Source organism: Apus apus, chromosome 4 (assembly GCF_020740795.1).
Source record: "Apus apus isolate bApuApu2 chromosome 4, bApuApu2.pri.cur, whole genome shotgun sequence".
NCBI classification, from domain to species: Eukaryota; Metazoa; Chordata; class Aves; order Apodiformes; family Apodidae; genus Apus; species Apus apus.
In genome coordinates this window covers 12,535,848-12,559,244 of record NC_067285.1, presented here as the reverse complement: position 1 = coordinate 12,559,244, position 23,397 = coordinate 12,535,848, and the positions used below count along the sequence as shown (strand labels likewise).

The 23,397-nt window shown below is 45.1% G+C and overlaps 2 protein-coding genes across 2 annotated transcripts in view; one reads left to right on the top strand and one right to left on the bottom strand.

The window, feature by feature from the left end:
• SLK (STE20 like kinase) overlaps positions 1-19,266 on the top strand; it is a 70,574-nt gene extending 51,308 nt beyond the window's left edge. Inside the window, exon 19 of the mRNA XM_051616564.1 lies at positions 19,075-19,266. Coding sequence (XP_051472524.1) covers positions 19,075-19,077 — 3 coding nt within the window. The 3' untranslated portion in view covers positions 19,078-19,266. The remainder of the gene's footprint in view (positions 1-19,074) is intronic.
• Positions 1-23,397, bottom strand: part of COL17A1 (collagen type XVII alpha 1 chain) — a 54,404-nt gene that overhangs the window by 441 nt on the left and 30,566 nt on the right. Inside the window, exons 14-55 of the mRNA XM_051616568.1 lie at positions 22,384-22,548; positions 21,920-22,009; positions 21,736-21,780; positions 20,975-21,124; positions 20,330-20,545; positions 19,690-19,728; positions 19,241-19,267; positions 18,748-18,774; positions 18,298-18,360; positions 18,019-18,123; positions 17,461-17,523; positions 16,768-16,803; positions 16,573-16,626; positions 16,154-16,189; positions 15,923-15,958; positions 15,454-15,516; positions 15,074-15,109; positions 14,629-14,700; positions 14,252-14,278; positions 13,543-13,578; positions 12,979-13,014; positions 12,674-12,754; positions 11,652-11,687; positions 10,893-10,973; positions 9,632-9,685; positions 9,455-9,496; positions 8,556-8,621; positions 8,337-8,396; positions 7,691-7,717; positions 7,565-7,606; positions 7,371-7,436; positions 6,950-6,997; positions 5,937-6,050; positions 5,534-5,671; positions 4,854-4,937; positions 3,793-3,921; positions 2,871-2,960; positions 2,351-2,464; positions 1,953-2,105; positions 681-1,079; positions 349-489; positions 120-182 (exon numbers count right to left, since the gene is read on the bottom strand). Of these exons, the coding sequence (XP_051472528.1) occupies positions 120-182; positions 349-489; positions 681-1,079; positions 1,953-2,105; positions 2,351-2,464; positions 2,871-2,960; positions 3,793-3,921; positions 4,854-4,937; positions 5,534-5,671; positions 5,937-6,050; positions 6,950-6,997; positions 7,371-7,436; positions 7,565-7,606; positions 7,691-7,717; positions 8,337-8,396; positions 8,556-8,621; positions 9,455-9,496; positions 9,632-9,685; positions 10,893-10,973; positions 11,652-11,687; positions 12,674-12,754; positions 12,979-13,014; positions 13,543-13,578; positions 14,252-14,278; positions 14,629-14,700; positions 15,074-15,109; positions 15,454-15,516; positions 15,923-15,958; positions 16,154-16,189; positions 16,573-16,626; positions 16,768-16,803; positions 17,461-17,523; positions 18,019-18,123; positions 18,298-18,360; positions 18,748-18,774; positions 19,241-19,267; positions 19,690-19,728; positions 20,330-20,545; positions 20,975-21,124; positions 21,736-21,780; positions 21,920-22,009; positions 22,384-22,548 (3,450 nt within the window). The remainder of the gene's footprint in view (positions 1-119; positions 183-348; positions 490-680; positions 1,080-1,952; positions 2,106-2,350; positions 2,465-2,870; positions 2,961-3,792; positions 3,922-4,853; positions 4,938-5,533; positions 5,672-5,936; positions 6,051-6,949; positions 6,998-7,370; positions 7,437-7,564; positions 7,607-7,690; positions 7,718-8,336; positions 8,397-8,555; positions 8,622-9,454; positions 9,497-9,631; positions 9,686-10,892; positions 10,974-11,651; positions 11,688-12,673; positions 12,755-12,978; positions 13,015-13,542; positions 13,579-14,251; positions 14,279-14,628; positions 14,701-15,073; positions 15,110-15,453; positions 15,517-15,922; positions 15,959-16,153; positions 16,190-16,572; positions 16,627-16,767; positions 16,804-17,460; positions 17,524-18,018; positions 18,124-18,297; positions 18,361-18,747; positions 18,775-19,240; positions 19,268-19,689; positions 19,729-20,329; positions 20,546-20,974; positions 21,125-21,735; positions 21,781-21,919; positions 22,010-22,383; positions 22,549-23,397) is intronic.

Genomic DNA, 23,397 nt, shown 5'->3' with positions numbered 1-23,397 from the left:
AGCTCCACTGTGGGGAGGCTGTGACCTTAAGCAGCAGTCCAGTGTTGACTATCTCTGTGGAAACAGTGCTGCTTCCTGGGCATTACAGAGCTTGCAAGGGAAAAGATAGCAAGTCTTACCTTTGGGTCCAGGATAACCCCTCTCCCCCTTTTCACCAGGTGGTCCCTGGATGGTACCATATGCTGGACAGGGAAGTGAAGGAGAGAATGAATGAATGAGTGGGACAAATCACTTACAAAGGACTCTTAGACTTAGCGAAGCAATGAATCACACTGGTAGGACATTTATGAGACATTGGAAATATCTCACATGCATAAGCCAGAAACACCAAGTCAACACGTCACTTACTTCTAAAGAAGTCCATGAGATCCTCGGTGACATTGCCATAAGCTGCAAAAACCCTGCTGATGCCAGGGGGGCCAGGAGGGCCTGGGGGACCTACTGGTCCCTGTGCAGTGTAAGACATCAGGTCCTGGAGAATACCTTGGCCTGAGAAATTAAAGATATAATTTGAAAGGAGCTCTGGGAAAACCGTGAATGGATGCTGAGGAAGGAGGGTGTAAGGGAGAGCTGTAGGCAGCAGGAAGGGTGAGGGAAGTGAACAGTATTAACCAGGCACAGAGGGTTAGGAGTTGTGGGCTGAGACAGGGAGGGTCAGGATGAGCAGACATTCCACTCACTCTGCAGGCTCTCTGACACACGAAGTGCCAGCTCGTTGTAATCCAGGGAACCAGTGAAGGAGTTGCTGTAGGATCTGCTTGAACTTGTTGATCTCCTGTGTGATTCCCCCTCTGCCAGCAATGCTTCGAAAGACCCGTCACCGCCCAGGGAGGAATCGTAAGAGCCATCCCTGCCCACTGAGGCACTGTAAGATGACATGCTGCTCATGGAGCTGCCATATGAGCTGCCTGTGCCCAGTCCCTCAGCTCCAAGAGATCCTCCATGCAAATGCTCTGAAGTCCGTAACCCTCGGTATGATGAAGACCCAGCCACCAAGCCACTATCTCCTTTGGGTCCTGGTGGTCCCCGTGGCCCAGGGGGCCCAGGTGGCCCGGAGATGTAGCTTCGAACTTCATCACCTACAAAACACAAGAGGGGGAACTTCAGGGACACTGGGGTACGCAAGCCCCCCAGCTTGGCAGAAGTCCTGTGCTACCACCTAAATGAAGACTGGAGTGTTAAATTCTGTCACACTGAACATGGCAGTAAACCTCCTTCAGTGCCATTTCACAGGCAGCAGGCACATATGTCAACCTTGATCTCTACAGATGGCATGACACCCTCCTCCATTCCATCTCTCCTACAATTTTGGGTGCCCAATCTTGGAAAAATACCCAATGATTTTGCAGAAGGGTACACTCCTCTCAGGCCAATTTCAGCACCTCTGTCAAAATGGCTGTCCTGTGCCCAATGTCCTACAAGTGATGGGATGCCCCTGTTTTTGAAAGGCTGCCCTGGACAGCTTGCCAGCATGAGAGCTCACAGCAATGAGTGTTTGTTTTTCACAAACAATGTTTTTTTATTTTTTCGAAACCAAGTGTTTTTCACAACCAATCACAGGTGACTCAGTGCTGCCTTCCAACCCTGCATCATCCACTGCTCTGTAAGCAGGTGTTTGCCAAAGAAAATGCTTTTCCCCGGTAAAACTCTGCAGGTGACCTTGCTAGGGACCCACTGTTCAGTACAGGCTTATTGTGACTGCTCAGCCCCTGTCCCTTTTGGCTCACAACATGGACTTCTGCCTTGCAGTCAGAGTAAGAGGAGACAAGCCCATGGGGTGGAGTGTATTCCTGAATGGACCTGGCTGTAGAGATAAGGTGTTGTTGCAGCCCCTTCAGGGAGGTTCAGGGAAGGCTCCTTCGGGGCTGCCTCAGCAGTGGCAGAGCCAGCAGCCTACACAAGGCCAAGCATGGCTTGGGTTCGTGCAGGGAGAAAAGATTGTGTCCCCTTACTCTTCAGATACTGGATCAGCTCACTCCTGAACTCATCACTGTTGGTGATGTCTGCATAGGACAGGAGGCCGGTTCCTGAGAAGCCTGGTGGTCCCGGAGGGCCAGGAGGGCCAGGTGGACCCTGGACTCCAGAGAGGGAGGAGTATCCCACACCTTGAGAGAGAGAGAAAAAAATATTTTCTGACAGTAAGAGGACAAGGAAATCACATGTCTGGGGATCTTGAAAGCTTAAAGGCTCCAATCCCAACTTCCATCCCTTCCCAGCTGGTGTTTAATGAGAGTTTCTGGTTTTTTTAAGTGACCTTGTTCTCTGTGGGCAGTCACAGTCCCTGGTAAGCTAAATCTCAGTTTCAGTCACCACCACCCCCAAACCTACAAACAGAACACAAGTGCTTTACTTTGTAGATAGGCAGAGATGTCCTCCAGAGAGCTGCCAGGTGATCCAGGGATTCCTGGAGGTCCTGGAGGTCCTGCAGGACCAGGAAGCCCAACAAGACCACTGAATTCAGAGTCTGTAAGACACAAGGGAAGAAAAGGAATCACCTAAACCACTGCAACCCTGATGAACCTTCCCTGACAACACAGGACAATAGGGGTAATGCCAGCTACAGCCAAGTATAAGTTGTTTTCTGCTCAGCACTTTCCAGTGCCACCTTCCTGGTGCACCTTGCTTCCCTACATGTAGATGTCACACTGGGAAGTCAGGAGATCCCAGAAGTCCCTATTTTAAAAATATATTTTTAAAAGTATAGGAACACTGATCTATCCACAGCCCCTCACAGTCTGTGCAGGTGCTGGCAGAGACCAAGAGGCCTGCAGTTTGGCAAAGACAGAGGGACCATCAGAGTTTCATAGAAGGTTATATGTGGTGATGGGCAAAAGATACTGGAGATGTGTAGGGAAGTAAAGTTGACTTACTTCGCAGATATGCTGTCAGGTCACTGTAAGATATACCAGGTGTCCCTGGAGGCCCAGGTGGCCCAGGGAGCCCAATGCTCATACCAGAACCTGCAAAATCAAACAGATCCAAGAGTAGCACATTATCAAAACAAGTTGTTACAGTGTGAGCAGACAGGGTGCAGGGCTTGCTCACAGGCAGTGCAGGAGGGACTCCTGCAGGATGGAGTGTTCCCATCAGCAGATTGTGCTGGGAAGAAAGACTGAAGCCTTGTTATGGACTGGAGTTAAAACTTGCCTGCTTCCAGAGCCAAAGAGGCAATTGTCTCTTTAGAGCAGTCCATGAGTGAGATCTGGTCTCCAAGGGCAGTTCAGAGAGAGTAAACACAGACCAGGCCTTGCTTTTAAGCAGATATTTGTACATCAGGCATTTTAGAGCTACTGTTGGAGATGTTCCAGAATCCTGTCTGTCTGACAGTTCTTACATGCCATATCACCCCTTTACAGATGGGAAAATGAAGCAGAGAGGTGGAATTTGTTTCAACCAACTCTAAACTTCTAGGAGACTGTTGCCTGGGCTGCCTTGAGACAAAATGGGCACAGATCAAGTCTTCCACAGAGAGATATATCCTGGCCACAGAGCCAGTGAGAAAAGGGTTATAAAGGCACTTGAAGGTGTTGATGGGACTTCTAAGATAGCTAAGATGAAATTATGTTCTTAAGCTCATTTTTTAGCAAAGGAAGAATTCATTACTAGAGCCTGAAGCTTAGCTACAGTGCATCTTTGTTCTCTTCCAAGTCTCTGACAATCCCTGTGAGGAGGTCTCTCTCTGTACACAGGGATTCACACAGTCAGCACTGGAAGAGTTTTCACTGGCAGCATGAGCTTTCTGCTCAGCTCCCAAATCAACATAGGGAAATGCACACTAATAAAGACCATTACTTGTCAAGTAGCTGATAAACCGTCTGGTCAGCTCATCATAATCCAGTGACAGAGACATGCCATCTCCCCCTGGTCCAGGAGGTCCTGGTGGGCCCTGAGGTCCAATTAGATACTGACGAATTTCTTCTCCTGGAAATGAAAAAAAATGCATCTTTTAAAACTGTTCAGGGGCTACAAAGATGCCAGGTGTGAAGGATTTCCAGGCTGCGAGCTGAGCTCCCACCACTATGGAGACCATCAAAACTTATGGATGCAAAGCCACCTTACCCCTTGCCCCCTTTCATAGTGTGTTCTGCCCTGTGTATGGTGTCACAAACATTTGTGACTGGGCTGGGAACCTCCTACAACCCAGGGTTTGAGGGAGATGAGAATTTGGATTAGTAAAGGGACCTCCTGGTGCTCTGTTGGACAACATCTCGGATAACAGGAAAAGATGATGCTGAGCTCTGTGGCATTTCAACAGCCATTTGTCTTGTTTGGAACATGGAATCTGATTGAATCCCCGCTGGATCACATAGAAGGAGTGGAGTGTTGGCCAACATCATCAATATCTTCAGGCACAGCAAAATGGCATCCTGGTAATTTATCTATCAACCCCCAGTAATTGTGTGTGTCAAAAAGAATACAGAGCTGGGTATCCTCCTCACCTTAAGAACAGACATAGCAAGGCTTTGAAGTGGGCAAGGTTTAGGGGGAGATTGGGGGAAATTGTTGAATTGTTGGAATTCCTGAAAAGGAGAGACATAGGTAGATCCCACCCAGAGAAACAGGGAGGAAACAAGGACAGGAAAGTGGAAAACTGCAGAGTTACAACAGTAGGTATGAAAAGAAAACAGGTAAGAAAGTATAGCTTCTGAAAAGCATGCAAACTCTCCAGAACAAGACACATCAATCTGTCTTCAAAGAGACACTGCATGTCACTCAGCAGCACCTATGGCAGGCCTTTGTCCTCCAAAGCAGCTGTTGGTAACTCTGGTTGGAGGCAGAATAATGGGAAGGTCACCCCAACCTGCTGGGATGCTTTACCCCCATCCCTGATGTTTCTCTTCAAGGTCACTTACTCTGCAACATGTCCAAAAGTTGTTGGTACAAAACAGATGTAGTTGACGCTGAACTGCCAAATGACAGATAGCGATCTGAAGAGCCTGTGGGAATGAGAAGGTTTTCTGTCAGGCAGGGTTAAGAGGAAAGAGACAGTGGAGAGGGTTCAGGCAGGGACAAAGGAACACTGAATTAATCTGGTTCAACTGGTGAAATGGGCTTCCCATGCCCCCAGCCATGAATCAGTTGCTGTATCACACAGCCTGGTTGTTTTTGCAGCAGTGTGGTCTGTGTTCTTCTGACTGAGATTTCAGGCTGCTTCCAAAAGCTCCAGGAATTTCATCTACCTCAGGAGGGCCCCAAGCATACAAGACAACCCCAGAATACCTGAGACCATATATACCTAAAGCAGCCACCTCTGCTTGGGGCTTGAGGACATTACAGGGTCACCAGCTGTGTTTAATGTGAGACTTTTTGAACAGCAGCAACTGTTATTTAATCTAACCATCAAAATCAGACAAAGCTCAGTGGTCACCTCAGATGTGAGGAGTCCTGGGCCAAGAGTGCAGAAGATAAATAACTGGGTTGAGGTGCTGCTATTTAAAGGCTGTCGTTTCTCCTCCAGTTCTCAACTCCTAGGTGTTGCACAAGCTCAGCTGAGAGGGTGATTCAGTACAGAGCTTACTAACACGTTGCTTACTTGTCATATAGCTCAACACACGGGCAGCCAGCTCCGCATAATCCAAGTTTGTCCCGTCTGCAGTGGTGATGATTCCAGGTGGGCCAGGAGGGCCTGGCGGGCCTTGGGCACCAGTCAAATAATGCCTTATGCTGTCACCTAGATGGGAAGATCAAGATATCCCCACATCACCATAGGGAAGACAGTGGCCATATGCACAGTTACTGGGCCCTCTTCCCCTGGCAAAATGCAGGCTGGTGGAAGGACACTTCTTCAGAAGCCACAGCACTTCATAGCACTCGACAAAAATAAGGCCAAAGCAGTCAGGCTGTTGCATCTAAAGGGAGAGTGACAAGGGGCTCAGGGAGCAAAAGGGAGATAGGCATGCACCTGCTGACCCACAGCAAAATCTCACTGTACTCACTTTTCAGATAGTCATTGACATACTGTTGAATCTCTTGAGATGAACTTCCACCTGAGCCAGGAGGACCAGGTGGGCCAGGAGGTCCTGGGGGGCCTTGAATTTGCCTGGATCCCCCTACAGAAAGCAAGGTAAGGAGAAGGAATGTTTTTGGCATGGTTGCATTGAATCAAGTGATGCTAAAGAGTGCTTGCATTGAGCCCTTCCCACAGACCTGGTCAGTTTGTGTACTGGAGTGCAATGCTGTGCAGAAATACAGAGATCCATAAAGCATTCGAGCCCCTTAGGCTAACCTCACTGCCCTGCTGCTCCCAATCCCAGCCAGGCTGGGCAGCACCAGCTCAAGAACCTCCTCACTGGTCTCCATTGCAAGATACAGGTAGGCCCTGTGTGACTCCTCTCACCATGGTGTCAAGTGACACCTCCTGCTCTTTAATGTGTCTATCTTCCCAGAAGCCTGAGGAAGAATTCCTAGGACACAATGTGGAGAAGCAGAGGGCTTGTTCACATGGAGGATACTTAAATTAATCCATGTCTGCTTAAATTAATCCATGTGTGCTTAAAATAATCCATGTGACACTTCATTAATATTCTCCATACAGAGATGCTCTTTCTCAGAATGAAAGCAGCTTAATTCACATTAATCCACCTGAGGGTAAGTAAAACTGAGCAAAGGGCACTTTTGTTCCGATCAGAAGTGTTCCCACAAGGGAGTTCAATGCAGCTTCCCTAATTTCCTATTGAACATGGTCAGCCAATCTGGAATCCCTTTTTTTTTTCATGTGCCATGAGGACAAACTCCGGCTCAAAGGATGCCAGCAAGCTGGAAATAGAGAACTTGCAGTTCTTAAAATGTCTGATTAAAGGCAGGCTGTGAAAAAAAGAGAATTTGAACACAAATCCCATCATCAGGTTAGCACCCACACTTGTAAAACCCAAAAGAGCTTTTTCAAAGCCTCCATCAGGATGTCAGCTTTTCTTGATAATAACAGAGAAATGATGGTCTGACCTCTTACCTCGAGATGCTCCCGGGATGCCAGGAGCGCCTGGGACACCTGCTTCACCTGGAAACCAGAGTGAGTGAGTGAGTGAGAAAATGGTAACGGGTGTCACTGCATGTTGCATACTTGGTTGTATAAAACAGATGAGCTACATGTTGTCAGAGAAGCAACTACCCAGCCCATGTTATGACTATCTTCAATTAGCAGCATGTTGGGGAGGAGCAGAAGGAAGAGGCTCCAGCAGCTTTCCTGAGCCTTTTGGGATCTGCCCAGGTGCCTTGTGCTCAGAGCAATTCTATTGCCATGGTCCTGCTCTGCCTGAAAAGGCAGCAGTGGGCATAGCTGTAGTCCTTAAAGAACCAGGTTGCTCTATCCTTTAGCCTCAGCCAATCTTGGCTGTGTGAGGCCACCTGCAAAGAAAGATTTTTAACTTCACCTTTGGGTCCAGGTGGGCCTGGTGGACCTGGAACTCCTGGAGGTCCCTGCATGGTGATTCGCTCACCTGTCAATTGCAGAAAGAGAGTCAGGGATGCACAGGAATAAAACTAAGCTAGAATCAATAAATAATTATTTTGCACCCAATTTTCAGCCTAGGGACAATGAATTCAGAAAAGGAAAGGGGGCACTGACCGTGGGTGGAGAATGCTGGGAGGCCAGGCTCACCCGGTTCTCCTGCATGGGACACAGAAATGGAGAAGCAGTCATATACACAGGCAAGCTACACTGCACCCCACTTCCTCCTGGAAGTCTCCTTACCTGTGAGCCCTCGTGGACCTCGTTCACCTGTGAAGAGGGGAGCAGAGGAACAGCGTTAACTATTGCTTTCTTCTGATCTGCAATAACCCAGCCCACACTGCAGAGTATTATCATGGCCTTTGATTGGCAGGGCTGAAATGGGTGAAGGAGGTAGGCTCCTTCTTTTCCTGCCCACTGAGAACTGAGCTACACTTCACAGGGCCACCTCCTAGGACTGACTTAGCCAAGCCCACACTGCATTTTACAAAAAGATTGTTCCCCTGTGATGGCAAATCTGAAGCTCTGAATGCTCCTGAATCTAATAGGAGGTTATAATAAAAAAGGAGGTTATAATATAGTAACCTCCTATAACATAATATTATAACCTCCTCTAGTAGGAGGTTATAATATAATCAAATAGGCTTGCAAAGTTGGGATCTGAACACACTGTTTGCCTTGACACCAGTACTGGGGGTGAATAAATTTCTCTAAAAAAGACAACCTTATTTTATGGCAGCAGACAGGAGTCCTGTTTAGTGACCACTGTGCTAGCTTTCTTACAGCCATGGAAATACAGGACACCTTCTGCTTCCAAGCCTTTCCTTCTTTTTAGTCTGAGGTGCTGAGATCCACCTAGTATCTTCATGAGGCAGCAAGATATACTGACCTTGGTCTCCCTTCGGGCCAGGTGGGCCTGGTGGACCTGGTGGGCCTGTGAATAATGTTTCTGTAATAAAAACAAAAAGGTTTCTTCATTACATCAAACAGAACACGACAAAAGTTTCCTCTGGCTCCACCTGGTCCTAGCTAAAGACTTGCTCTCTGGACTCCCAATTACCAGGGCATTACCAGGGCACAGGCAAGGGAATGATTGGGAGGAACCTACCTGAGGTGGACATGGAAGACGATCCTGGTCTCCCTGGTGGGCCTGGAGGTCCTGGCAATCCTTCCCCTAGGCAAATTGATACAAACAGGTTTCAGGAAGGACGAGCCTCAGCAGTTTAAGTAAATGTATGTCAGAGATGATTCATCTCCAGCCATGGTCATAGCTCAAATATTTCCATATGTAGGTTAGTATAATTGTTTTTTCCACACATATCTACCCCTGTTAGTTATTTTTCATTATCATTTGCCACCACAAAAGACAGGACAGAGAAAATCCTTTTATTTTGTGATTCTGAATGCCTATCCCGGCTGGCCTTCACTACAGTGAGAGGTAAGGTTCATTTCACCACACATCTAACCTACTCCCCTTTTCTGCTGAGCAGAGAGCAAGGAATGGGTTTCTACTGTTGTCTCATGTCCTCCTGCACATCCCCTGTTCTGATTGTGAAAGGGAAATCGGAGCTACAAGGTGTGAAGTGGGGATATGTTCCTCATTATCAGAACTGCTACGTTTATTCCCAACTGGAAGTTAAGACTGGACAATAAGAAGACTGGACAATAAGAAGTAAAGGCAGAATTGATTGCAGTTACTTCCCCTGGGGACTTGAGAATGTTGAGTTTTATCCCAAAAAGTATGGCTTTTATGAATTACTACTTTGGCTAGCAAACCTCTGCCAAAGCACATCTCCTCTCTGGGCAGTGTCTTGCTGCTGTGAAACTATATTGCAGTGAAATTGTGCTAGTAGGAACCCACTATGTGAACTTCTGCTTACAGTAAAGTCAGCCCTACTAACTTCCACCAGGCCCAAGATTGCATCTGGGATACCACAACACACAGGCTAGAGGTGTTGGGAAAAAAATCTCACTTTCCAGGTCTGTTTCAGAGAAACAAGCTCTTACCTGGGGGACCACGAGGTCCAGGGGGTCCCTGCACAGATTCACCTGATGAAAAAAGAAACAAGGGTATTATAGAACATTTATGCAGGAAACTGCACAGCCCAGAAACACGCCATATGTGTTAGCATCCTCCTGCTCACACACTGAGTTCTGCTATATTGTGCACTGAGCATTACATACCTGGTGGTCCAGGGGGACCTGGTGGTCCTGCTCGCCCTTGTACATCTGCCAGCACTGTGCAAATGAAACACACAGAAAAAAGGGAAAATTGTTGCTATGGAGCTACTGCTGCTATGGAAACACTATCATTACATTGCTGTTAGAAGCTCTTACAGTCACAGGTGGACTAAGGCAGGACCTGGGTGTTCTAAGCCAAAGTTGAAGCAGAGAGGGAAGAACAGAGGTGTGTTTGGTTGCCAGCATGTAGATTAGGAGATGAAGCAAAATGCAGTGCTGAGCAGGCCAGCAGCAGACAGTGAACAGGCAAGACAACTCTCTGGAGAGTAATGGTTGCTGAGGGAAAGAGCAATGGACTCAAAGGCTTGAGAAGGAGGGAACAAACTTTCAAGGAGAGGAAAGATTTTTCTAATAAGGGACAAGTTTTGGGAGGAGAACATTATGCAGCCATTATTTAACAAGTAGCTAGCTGCACTGTATCATCTTGATTGGAGACATATCCTCACCTCCAGGCTGAGGCACAAACTCAAAGTTCAGTGATGCTGAGATCCCAGGCTCCTGAATGGAGGATGGGACAGTACTGAAGCATGGTCTGGAGCTACATGACCCCACTCAGATGGCGATCAGACACGGAACATTTATGATTTTATGCCCTCCTTTGCCTTGCCTCTCCTGCACACTTGCAGAGATTCCAGACCCTAGAAATACTGACTGTAAGTGCACCACACATGCAGTATTGCACAGCAGCAGTAGACACTTTTTTCAGGATGCTGCTAAATCATTCTGTTCTGCTCCACTTATTTTCATCTTAAAATAGCATTTGCTCCCTTGCAAATTTTTCCTGTAATTCACAGAGAGATTTTGATTTGTGTTGCTTAGTTTAACGTGCCTTTTCAAACTGGTTTTGCTCTTAGGGATGGATCTGTGTTCATATTACACAGTGAGCTGTCCTGTGTGAAGACAGTGGCTAAAAGACCAGGCTGAAACCTCAGTTCCGTGACCAGCTTGACTGCTGGACATGGTTCACCAGTCACCACTCCTTAGCTTTCTTCTCTGTGACATGGGCCTGGTGCCATCTACCTCCCATTGGATGCACAGATGAGAAGGAAGGCAGAGGTAGCTGATATTGCTGTCCCACCACCAAACATACACACACTTCCCCTTGAGGGGTAAGAGATAGAGGCATCTCCTGCTAGCTGTAAGCAGGCCTTGAGATCTCTGGCACCTCTCCAAGCAAAGGAGTGGAAAGGCAGGCCCCACTTACTTTGAGAAGCTAATGATGAGACTTCTGTTTTGATAGTTTCTATAACAGCTTCACCTGGGGATCCCTTTTCACCTCGTGGACCTTTTTCAGGAAAAAAAGAGAAAGTGATTTTTTTTAATGGAGAGAGGGTGACATTTTGTACTCACACCTCACCTTCTTTCAGACTTTGCTTATTTGAACTGGGAGCAGGCACTCAGTCCCTGGCTCTGAGGGACACTGTAGTCAAATGTGGAAACTACTGAGCAATTTGCCCTAACAGGATCATAGAAAACCAGCTAAGAAAAGTTTGTATAAGTCAGCGCTGTGCAGGCCCTTCCAAACAAATGTCTCTCCAATTGGCAGTGATTTTATAGTCACCTCATTCCCAGTGTGGCTCTGGTTTGTCCTCCCACCTTTCTAAAAGACAGGGCGTATCCAACTGGGCTATATCCCCTACCACAGAAAGGCAACTGCAAGTGAGAAGTGCCTTAGAAATACTACCCTCCAGAAAAAGTAACAACAACAAAAAAGAGGTATTTGCAGCATGCCCATCACACTGGCTCTTGCCACCCCACTTTTTCCCCTGGGAAAGAAAAAAATAATAGAAATTCTTTACAAAACTAGTTAAGCCAAATAATGTAGCAAAATGAATTGAAAGGAAGAAATCTGCAGATGAAAGGGAGAAGGATTGTGCCAGGGGCTGAGAGAATTAGAAACAAAGGAAAACTAATGAATTCAGTTTTTTTAAGAAGCAGAATCAAAGCTGACAGAGAATGGTACCTTGCTGTCCAGGGAGACCAGCTGGTCCAACAGGACCTGGTTTCAAAGGAAAAAAAAAAACATTGCATTAGATTTTCCTGGTTGTATTTTACAGTGGCAGGAATAATCAATTCGTATTTCATAAGAACTGAGACTATCAAATAATATATTTTTTGCACAAGTAAATGGAATTGCTGTGGGGTATGAATTCATCAATGTTCCATGTATTACTTGAAGCTCCAGAGAAGGGGCTTATTTTCCATCATGTGGCAATGAAGTGCTTGGTGCCTCTTAAACTGGGGAAACAACCAGAATGTCACTGACCACAATAGAAGTGCAACAGGCCTAACCCTCCTCTTGCATTCCTTGCTGCAGATCAAGGCTCGCTCTACTAAGCCAGCTCCAGGATTTGCTCCAGCTATACAGCTGGGAGAGGCACAGAAGTGCCATGGGAACCAGGGCTCAGGAATTCTGCTGCCTGACATCAGCATGCTTGAGGGCAGTGTCTGAGGACCAAGCTTATGCATAGCCAGTCTGTGTGTGTGATTGTGTATAGGATTTGTAGATGCTCATGTGGGATTTCTGCTGACTTCAGTTCAAAGCTAAGACTGGAAAACAAGCACTTCCTGATTTCAGTAGCAGTGCCAGGAGAGGGTTTCAACACAAGCCTGCTTTCCTGAGAAGCAAAAGAGCTTGATTCTACTTGCTGGATTTGACCTATCACTACTTTGTATTAATCAGATCAAAGGACAACAACACTGTTCCCAGTTTCTTCATCTTCTCAGCCTTCCTTTCTGTCCTGCTCCCCTGTGATCATATCCCATTTCTCCCTTGAGGCTGCTGCCTCCCTAAGTCAGCCTGAGATCTTGGTCTCTTTCTGCAGGGAAGGGAGAGGACCATGAGTATCTAGACTGCCTGAGCAATCTTGCCTCCCAGACAGGGCAGCCTGGCAGAGAAAATAAACATCACACTTAAATTAAGAACTGGATGCACAGCAATGTTCGCTGCCTGCAAAAACAACAGCAGAGGAGCAGCTTCCTCACCTGGAACACCTGGGGGTCCAGTGGGGCCAGCTGGGCCTGGGGGACCTGGTGGGCCTGGCAGAGCAATCGTTGACAAACCCTCTGAAACACAAACACATACACTTGAACATACACACCTATACACACATCCAATGAGTGAGCAACACGTCAGAAGGAATCACACTTCTTTAGCATTTGCAGTCTCCCATCACAGGGAGACCCAGTGCAGGTCTGACACACAGTCAAGATGAATTTAGGAGGCAAAACAAAAAACAGAGAAAGTCCTCCAAAAGCAGAAACGTGTGAACTCTCACAGCACTACATACCAGCACTTATGACTTTTCCTGGAGGTCCAGGTTCTCCTGTGAAAAGAGAGAGACAAAAAATGAACTTTTTTGGGCTGTCACTAGCTCAATGATGTTGTCTTACTAAACATGTGATTTCTCTTCTCTTTGCCCTTGATCTCTTGTCTGAAAAGTCATAGCACTAGAAGCTCATGGGGGAAGCAACTGAGTTCAGCTAATCCAGAAATATCCTCTGCTCAGCTTTCCAAGTACTACATCTGCCAGAATGGGCAACAGGTCTTCATTTATGTGAGGCAAGCACACAGCTTCCATTGCAGTCACCAGGCATCATATTTATATGCTCAGGGCAGAAACAGGTTTTCTAAGGTTTTCAGTGGAGAACTGTCACACCGGGGGCCTCAGCAGATTCCCTGCCTTCCGTGTCTGCTCAAGGAGGTTTTCACTACCGTCTGTTTCTCAAACCTTCCCTTCCAAAATCCACTAGATGCCACTGTTGACTCAGGGACTGGTCAGCACAGCAGATAAATCTCCCTAAAATGAAGTGCTTAGAGAGAAAATTAGTATTGTGGAAGAAACAAAACTCACCTTTAGCTCCTGATCGGCCTGGGTTGCCTGGAAGTCCTGATATGAGGTAGAAAAACAATTTTAAATGGTTAGTGCAAATATTGTTTGTTCTGTTTTTTCCAGGTACCCCAGTTAAATTTCACCTCTGGGTTTTTAGAAGGAACTCCCTACTCAAGACCCTTGCCTTCAGCATTTATAAGTAGGGCCCTGACAACAAGAGGAAGAATTCATAGCGGACTGTAGACTGACCTGGCAGTGTCCCTGGGAATAGTTAAGGCCCTCTATTCTTCCACTGCTCCCTGGATAATTGCACTGCTCCCTAGATTAATCTGCAGCTTCTTCCAGGTACTGCTCCTGGCAACTTGCCCACCCCAAACACCCCTGCTTGCAGATGTCACATCCTGTTTCCACCTCTGTTGCTACATCTTCTCCTTCTATTGTTGCTGTTGCTGATTAGAAGGACCTGCCAGTGATGCATAGGGCACTGAAATATGCTATTTGATGCAAACTATATGTTGGAGAGAGGCAAATTTTCAATCACTCCAAGGCCCTGCATTCCTTAAAAATTACACACCAAGCACAAAACCTGTCTCAAAAGCCAAGGGAGATAAAGAAACCTTGGAATATCACTTTGGAAGCTGTGAGCAGCACAGAGGGAAAATTACAAGGCGTTTTTGAGCCCATATCAAAGCATGTCATTGATAAATTGAAACACAGTGGAAAAACCTACCTGGTGGTCCTTGGGGTCCTGTGAGACCTGGAAAAAAAGACAAAAATTCTAAAATGTCTAAATAAATTTCAGTTGGGGAAAGGACAGACAGGGAGAAAAAGATTACATTTACTTAAAATTATAACACAGAGCTCAGAATTGGTGTGAAGTGGTCTAGCAATTGATATTTAAACTGAATGTTGGCTCATAGCAGCTGATGTTCCTGTGTGCAGTGTGTGGATTCCTGAGATCACAAAAGATCTGTGTTCCCTGTGCGTTTTCCTTTCATCACCATCTACAGTACAGCCTTAACTTCCAATTAAGACTGGAAAATTTTGACAAAGACATCTGTGGTCCTGACTGAGCAAAAAGTATTTTTCTTCTCTGTATGCTTTTACCTGGCTGTCCTACATCTCCAGAGGGTCCTGGAGGGCCTCGGGCTCCTGGCATTCCCATCAGACCTGGTTCACCTAGGGATATAATCACCATTAACAAGCCAGAAGTCAGTGAGTTACAATCCACCACTCCATTCAAGCTTGGCACAAGTTTTCCTGCAGCAGTTTCTACCTATTGTATCCTCTTAGCCAACTGGCCATTTTCAGCATCAGTGACTGGGAGGTGACCATCAATTACAGAGGAGTTCTGTAGTGAGAAGAACTCGGTCACAAGTTTACAGACAGCTTCATTACATGTTCCATGCTTACATGGTTGACTCTACAGTTCTTCTGAGACAGCAAGATCCCACAATATGAATCTGTTGCCGTCCTCTCCCACCCCTTTTACAAATCAACCTCCTGCCAAATCAGAAAGTACCTGCACTTCTACCTCAAAGGAATCCCTTACCTTTTTCACCAGGCTGTCCATCACGGCCAGCTTGTCCTGTCCGAAGAAAAGAGATTGTAAGGGACTGCTGAAATAGTAGCACAGTTGCCCTGTTTTACTAAGTGGAGAACAGCTCTAAGTGCTAGTTTAGAGTGTGGCTTTTCATCATACTGCATCTGAAAGAAACCTTGGCTTGCAGTTACTGAAGATCCCGAAAAAGTTCACTTGAAGTTTAACTGTAGGACATCTTTTCTGAGTATACAGACTAATCTTAGCTAGCTAAAGAAAAGACCTAGGATCACAACCACTCCCATGTTTTTAGTTTGTCTGTGCTCATAGACACAGTCTGGATGGAAATTACATTGGCCCACCTACAAACACAGCTATTTTCTGTTACCCACCTGCAGGTCCTTTAGCCCCTGGCTCTCCTGGAGGACCAGGAATTCCTCTTGAGCCTTGTTCACCTGTAGTGAAATGGTATTAAAATGAATCAAACAAATGTTGGTGAAGAGACAGTTTGTGACTGTCAACAATATTTGGTGCTTTGCAATTGAAAAACAGCATTGACAGTATGCTAAGGCCTCATGATTCCTTACTGTCTGTGGGCATTAGAAAAGCTCACGTGAAGTGAATAAAGGGCATGTGAGAGAATTTCTTTAAAGCTAAATACGAAAATTGCTACCAAGATGACTTAAATATAAAATTGGATCTATTTGTTTAAAACTTGTGTACAAAAATTAAACTCGTATAACCAGTAACATAATTATACTTCTCCAGAAAGTTAACCGGGGTTGGTTGGGCTATATTGCTATTTGAAAACTCAACTTGTATATTAGACAAGTTTTTATTCCAGGAAAAAAATCCACTGACCTGTCATTCCACGAGAACCCTTCTCACCCTGATCACCTGTAGAACAAAAAATGAAGGATTCTGTGAGACTTTTTTCATTGTAAAGTGTTTCCATCAGAGAAAATAAGGTCTGCTCTCTGACACAGAAAAAACAGCCAAAGAAGGACAGGGTTCATACCCATGGACAGCAGCCATATCTCAAGGAATCTAAAAAAAAAATCTCTACAAAAGATATGAAACTGATCAACATACCTTTGGCTCCAGGGGCTCCAGGAGCTCCTTTCTCACCTGAAAGATATATGGATGATTGAAGAATGGTAATAACAAGTAAGAAGGGAAAGGAGCTTCACACATCAAGAAAAACCGTAAGGACATATACATAACCTGGTATCAGATAAACTCAAAATTCCCTTCCTTCAGCAGAGCTCCATCCATCCATCCATGTTTCCTCAGCTAGACTGCTCTATTACCTATGTGTCACTTGCATTTCTCAGTATTTGTCTGCAATCACTGACTAAGTCTAGTTCATCTTCCCCTGTCCTCAATCCTATGCTTTTCTTTGCCCCTAGCATAAAAATGTTGCATGCTTAGACTAAGTCTATTACTCAGAGCAGTGCTAGAAAGCACATCAGCTAGTGCTGCTGTGATTGCTGAGGGGAAGAGAAGCTTACCTTTAGCACCTGGGAGACCTGCTTCTCCTCTAAATCCCTGTAGGCCAGGAGGACCTGCAGAAAAATGAGATGGGGGGTTTAATCGATCCCACTCACTATTATGCATCACTGAAGAAGAAAAACTGTGGGAAGCTGTCACTCTGGTTTTGTTTTCTCCAGTGTCTAGATGCCATAGCATAGGAATGCAGCACTCACCTGGTGGACCTTGAGGGCCTGGAGAACCCATCAGACCTGTGAATAAGGAACACAGATTTTCTTTCAGTAACAGTGCAGTTAGAAAATGAACAAATCTCTTTCAGTTTGCCCAACAGCATCCACAACCCATAAGGTGTTTAGCAGATCAGAATTCCCCCGGCTGCTAGAAGAATCTGCATCACTGGCATCCTCCAAACCAGGGCAGCAAATCTACACAATTTAGTTCTAGTGACACAGAGGAAGTAGTTTTCTCTAAAGTAAGGTAAAAAGACTCAAGCCTTCCATCTTGACTGAGACACTGGGATCTCTCCTTCAGGTGGGACCCATTTTTTATAGGGCAATTTTTATCCCAGCTACATGGATTACAGAGCTGTATCTCCGTTTGAAGCCTGCTAGGGATGTGGAGCTTACCTTATTATTTCTGAAAGCAGAGAAGAAACAGCTGGAAACATCACACATCTTAAAGATTGGTGTTTTGAGAAACCTCCCTGCCAATTCCACTCTCACAAAAAATCTCAAAGAATTTATTGCTTTAAAAGCTACGGGTACCTACCAAAGTAAATTTTATCTAAAAAAGAAGGCCATTAGTTCACTTTTCTTATTACCACAGTGAAACACAAGTGAAAAAGGAAGGCTGGAGTGCTCTTCACTCCTAATTAGTCTGCTAGGTTCTCTGTCCATCTTCATATTTACCTTTAAGGCCAGCAGAACCTGGGGGACCAGGTGGCCCTGGAGGACCTGGCTCACCGATAACACCTGTAGAATGAGAGCATGAATAGATACTGCAGAAGACAATTGTTATCCCATTTTCCATTATCCCATCTCCTGTTACTCCTTCTCTCGCAACTGTCGTGAATAATCTGCTGTTCAGTTCATAACACTCAAATTAGCATGCATTGTCCAAGTAAAAAATCCCATCTCACTGAGATTTAGGATGAGCAAGACAAATCTTCCAGCTTTGATGACTTAGATAACAGTGAAAAAATTGACCTTGATACTATGTGCTTTTGGTTCTGTCAAACTCAAACCTATGAGACCTGGCAAAACAAAACAATCCTGGTTTACCCATTTTAAATTTGGCAAAAAAAATCCCTTAGGCCAGATTTGTCTGTGCTGAGCAATGTCTAAAATGAAATTCGGTTCTACACCCGAATGTTATAGAATGTTAAAACCAGTGTTTTTTAAATTGGGACCAAACTCTAACTTTTGTCCATCTCTGCTTTATCCAAGAATGGAACACCTTGTTCCTACCTCTATCTCCTTTTTCTCCAAATCCTGGTGGTCCAGGCTCCCCTCGAGGCCCTGGCAGCCCTTCTCGACCTCTCTGTCCCACTGGACCTTCCATGCCAGGATCACCTACAGGAAACAAATGCCTTGTCAAAAAGGTGTCTTTATGGGAGGTCTTGACAAGAGGATCCATGCCACCTCCAAGGGGGAAGGCAATGATCACACCAACCTGGTGTGACCCGTGACCCATGTCGTGTTGTCAATTAATCATGAGAGACTCACAGCCTTTATAGAGATACATACCCATGCTGCCTTTCTGTCCTTTTGGTCCTTCCGGTCCTTGGTGCCCAATGGGACCAGGAATGCCTGGGAAGAAAAACACAACAAATGTTCAGAGTCTTTGTCTGTGTACCAGGAAAGAATAACATGCAAATTAGGGGAACACAAAACTTGTAAGAACATGAGGAAGTTGGGCCAAGTACTCATTCAGCTGTGAGAATTTCAAAGGTAAAATGGGGATCTTCACACCCTCAAATTAGGGTTGTTCAAGTAAGTGGAGGTCAGGCTGAGGCCTTGCTTGCAAGTCTCTGAGTTGTGTGGGTAGCTCAGCATCAAGGTTTTTAATCAAGTGACTTATCTATGCTAAATATTTACTCTTTAGAGAACTACCTTGAGATAAGTGCAAAATTTTTTCTTGCTTACAGTAAGGTCACTAAATGTCCTCCCTCACAGGGGAATTGTATAACTACCCACCTGGGACACCAGGAAGTCCTCGCTCTCCTGTAGGGAGAAAGAAATAGACAATCAATGGGGAATAGGTCTTCCCTGTTTGTCACTTTGGCCAACCTTCACCCCCATAAAAAGGAGTTTAAGTTCCTGGCATGTTTACAAGTTCTACCAACTCCAGCAATGCCACACTGCCCCCCTTGTATTTATGCAATGGATTGAATCATTCACACCATGCAAAATCCTCTGAAGCACACTGTGAATAAACAAGGTAGAGCTTGGCTTCAGGAACAATTTTCAGGCAGGCAAAAGAATTTTCTAGATTCAAAGCGAGCTCTGTTTTCTCTTCTACAGTGAACTCTAAAAACTGGCTTTGCTTGGAAGAAGAGCAAACCACCACAACAACCTCTGAACTAGAAAATGCAACAGCTTCTCTAACTTCTGGAATAAACAAAATTCATTTGTGACCCTATTGGCAAGCTGCCGATCTGCCTGAGAAAGCAGGTAACTCAAGACTCACCTCTGGGACCTTGCATACCCATGTCACCTGAGAAAAGAAGAAGAAAAAGAATAAAATCAGGAGAGATCCTGGAGATATTTCCAATGATTGCACTTTTATTTTTCTTTTCTAGTTGTTTTCCCACCTTCAATTAAACATGAAGGAGTTATGGGTGAACAGGGACACTTCACACTTGAATAGTGCAGGATCAGACCCATCCCACTAGTTGCAAACAGGATCTGGACTTTCACGCTGGCGCAAGGCAAGGTTGGGCCTCTGTATTAGTTCTGCATGAGATCAGACCCTCTGCAGTTTAAGTGGCAAACAATCTTTACACTCTTTTTGTTCAAGTGTACACCAGCTTCATCTTTCTTATTTCAGTTGCTCCTTGTGGCAACATCCACCCCAAACTTGTGCATTGCTGGAGACAAGGAACAGGACAGGGGAAAAGAAGGACTATATGACTGTACCTTTCTCACCAGGTTCTCCTCTCTCCCCTCGGAAGTAGCCTGTAACAGGAAGTGAAGGGGCTATTAAGTGCATTACACAACAGAATAGCTACTTGCTTTGCTGTATAAAGACCCCTCTGTTCGGATTTTGAGGCTGCAGGCATCACAGGCTATAAGGCTCAGCATGACTTTGTAAGTAGATCTTTCCCAACAAATTTACTTTCACAAATCCATGAAAATTCTAAATCTGGGACAATGTCTGTTCTTAACCTATTTCCATCATCTGAACAGGAGCAAATAATCTTTCCCTTGTTAACAAAAGTAGCATGAGAAGTAAGGTGTAGGTTCATTTTTCTGTGCAGTTCTTTCAAAACTGAAAACTCACCTGCTACAGCAAACATGGTACATCTGGCACAGGATGGCATGTCCCCAACCTATTCTCCCTTTTTTGCTGGCTTTAAGGAATGCACCACCAGTGTTAGTGGCAGTACTCTGAGCTCCAGCAGAGCTTGTCTGTGAGGACAGGCAAGGACACTTTTTTTGACAGACTTCATTGCATTCTAAAAATTCTGGTTTTTAGGCCTTTGGGCAATCAAATCCTCCCAAAACCCCTTTAAATAATCTGACCTCATGCAGCATCACAGACATTGACTCTGCTCACCTCGTTCTTTTTCCTTGTTCAGTCTGTTCTTCACCATCAACCAAACTGACTCTTCATTTTCATAAGGGAAGGTTGAGGACGGTGAAATACCCTGAAGAAAGTCTACTCTTGAAACATCCTGTACTGGTTTTAATTTCCCTTCATTAATTGTCAGGAGGTCGCCATTGATTTTTTCCAGGTTTTCCACACGAGATTTCAGCTTTCTCACTTCTTCCGCTGGAAGGTAAAACACCAGGAAACATGATGCCACAGGCTCATGCCCAAAATACCTACTTCTAGCATTAGGGACAAGGCAACACTGTCAGACAGCAATGGCCACTGAGTTTTGCAGATTTATTCTTTGTATCTTTTTCTAGCAAGGACATCTGGAGTGTAAGTGACAACTCTGGTATCTTTGTGAAACAAGACCTCAGATCTCAGGACTTTTCCTATCTTATTCACTCCAAGACTATATAACCACTCATCAAAGGTTCATATTCCTTATCCATTCTTTCTTTCCATTTGTAGTATCTCTGTGGCAGTTGCCACCAAGCTGCATGTGCTCCTCCCCAGTTCTCTGGCTTTAAATCTCTGGTATTTGGTCTCTTTGCCAGCTTACACCCTCTGCTTGTCTTTCCATCCCATTCAACATAAGTTATTTCTTACCCAGAGCAATGAGTCCAAAAAGCAAACCAAGGAGAAGCAACCAGGCCAGAAGCAAACCCAGGAGCCATTTCCACCAGCTACAGCAGGAATGACAGGGACACCAGGATGGTGTTGATCCAATTGCACCCCCTGCATCACCATTTCGTATTTCTAGAAGAGGGAAGGGACAGTGTCCTTGTTAGTGAATAGTTCCTTGACTTCAGAGTCAAAAATCTCTTAAGGACACCAAGGTCTGATCCATTATACAAAGGGCAATGGAAAAAAAAATCTTTACACCCCACTCTGCACACAGTGGGTGTAATTCTAGTGCCTGTAGAATATGGGAACACCATTCCCAATGGGAATGCTAATGGGGAACATCACTCTGTGCTTTTTAAAATAACAGCTGAAAAACGTGATCCCCTTGGGGCCAATTTTTTGTACCATTTTGAGCCATAAATGACAGCAATTGCAAGCATAGTCCGTTTGAGCCCTCTGCTCCTCATAAATCTGTCCTGGTAGCAGGATGCAGCTATACTGTCAGTTATCTGATCTTCTCCAGCAATAAAAAAATACCCCAAGTGCCCACTCATCCACAATCAAATCACTGGTACCAATTTCTCTGGTGTGTGCTCTGCTCATTACAGACAGAGTAGCCTCCTGAACATGCCTCCCCTCTGATCTCATTGCACAGAGATCACTCATGTCTCTCAGGAACAATTGCTTTTGGTACACTGTGCTTTGGTGCTCCCTCAAATAAAAGTCAGAATCACATCACTTACCTGCATAAGCTGCTTTGTCCCTTGTTGCCATGGATTTCAGTCCTCCTGTTATAACAGCAGTAACAGATATTTTAAGAGTCTTTCTAGGTGTGATCAAACTCAGAGCATGGGTTTGTGGCTGGGAGGTAGTAATGGAGGCAGAAGGGAAAAGTTATATTGCATTACCACAGGAACAAACCCTTACCATTTGCATCTGATTTTAGGCCAGTATCTGCAGCATAAGAGGAGGAAAATCCCTGCTTCTCTTTCTTCAAGGTGTCTTCTGCAAAGGACCCTCAATAGGAACCAAATATAATTAAAAACATTACACCAGAAGTTCAACCAGGCTTATCTTCTTTAATTGGCAAAAAAAAGCAAACATGCTCTTTATTGGGAAGCCACAACAGCTCTGCCTGTTTTAACTAGATGTAGTTTTTGCTTTCAAAGCTCTTGAGCTTTGTGAAAAGTTCCAAGGCATACTCTGGAGCTGCAAATGCAAAAGCTAGACTTAAGATTGCAGCTGGCATAGTTAAAAGCCTACCAGAGCTCCTTTTTTGCCTTGCAAGGGTTTAGGTCAGGTGCAGTGTCCTGAACTCTGAACAACCCCTATGATCAGTCTCCATTTCTATGCCTTCAGAGTACCCACACGTCCCAAAAAAGAGAAGTTACCTCCATTAAGCCCAGTAGTAGAGGCACTAAACGCTTTGCCGCTGTCCTTTGTCATGACCAAGAGCTCTGTCTCCTTCTTTGCTGGGATATTCTCCTTCTCCAGCAGCAGGAATTTGCAGTCTTTGCGCAGAATATCATCTCCCTGGGAGGTCAGAATGGTTCCCCCTGGAATATTGGTAAAGAACGGAAAAGAGGAAGAGCTGAGTGTGGGCCAATGAGTTATAACTACAAGCCACAAGACTTCTGTTCACTAAAATAGGTTAGTACCATTGTGACCGGGGTTGCCATTACTATTAACACCTAGTGAGAGACAGGCTGGTCACTGAGGCTATGAGGAGAGCTGTGTGTGTCATTAGACTTCTTTAGAGATGTGCATTTCACTAGCAGGGGAGCAACTGCTACCAGAAATAGAGAGTATCTGGAATTCAATCACATATAGAAAAGCTTTGCTCAATGACCTCTTTGCTTCTCAAACACACATACTATAGAATCATAGAAACTGAGTCTGAGATAGACATTCAAGGGGCATCAGAGCTGGCACATCCCAAACTGAGGAGCACCCTTAGCAGACCTACACACATCCTTGGGAGCCAGGCATGGTTGTGAAGCATTGAGCTGCAGCTTATTGAGGTTAGGCACAAGCCAAACAAGGCTCAAAAACATCGGTGTGGTCACCCTTCTACCATGAGGCAGTACCAGTTATGCCTGGAATGGTGTACAAACCTGAATTTGCACACAAATTGATACAACATTGAAAATAATATAACCAGATAACCAGAATTGTATTATTTCATTATTTTAGCAGAAACCTGGTGTAAACATGTATCTACGTATCTTTTAAAGTACTGTCTTTGGGAGTCCTGGGATTACAAAAGAAACTTGGCTTCCTGTATACACAAAATAAAAGACTTAATTTATAGCTCAGAGAATTGCAGAAAAAAGTTGGAAAGGTGATCCCCAATTGATCAAGGATGAAAAGCAAGCAGAAAGACTTAAACTTCTCGCATTAAAAAA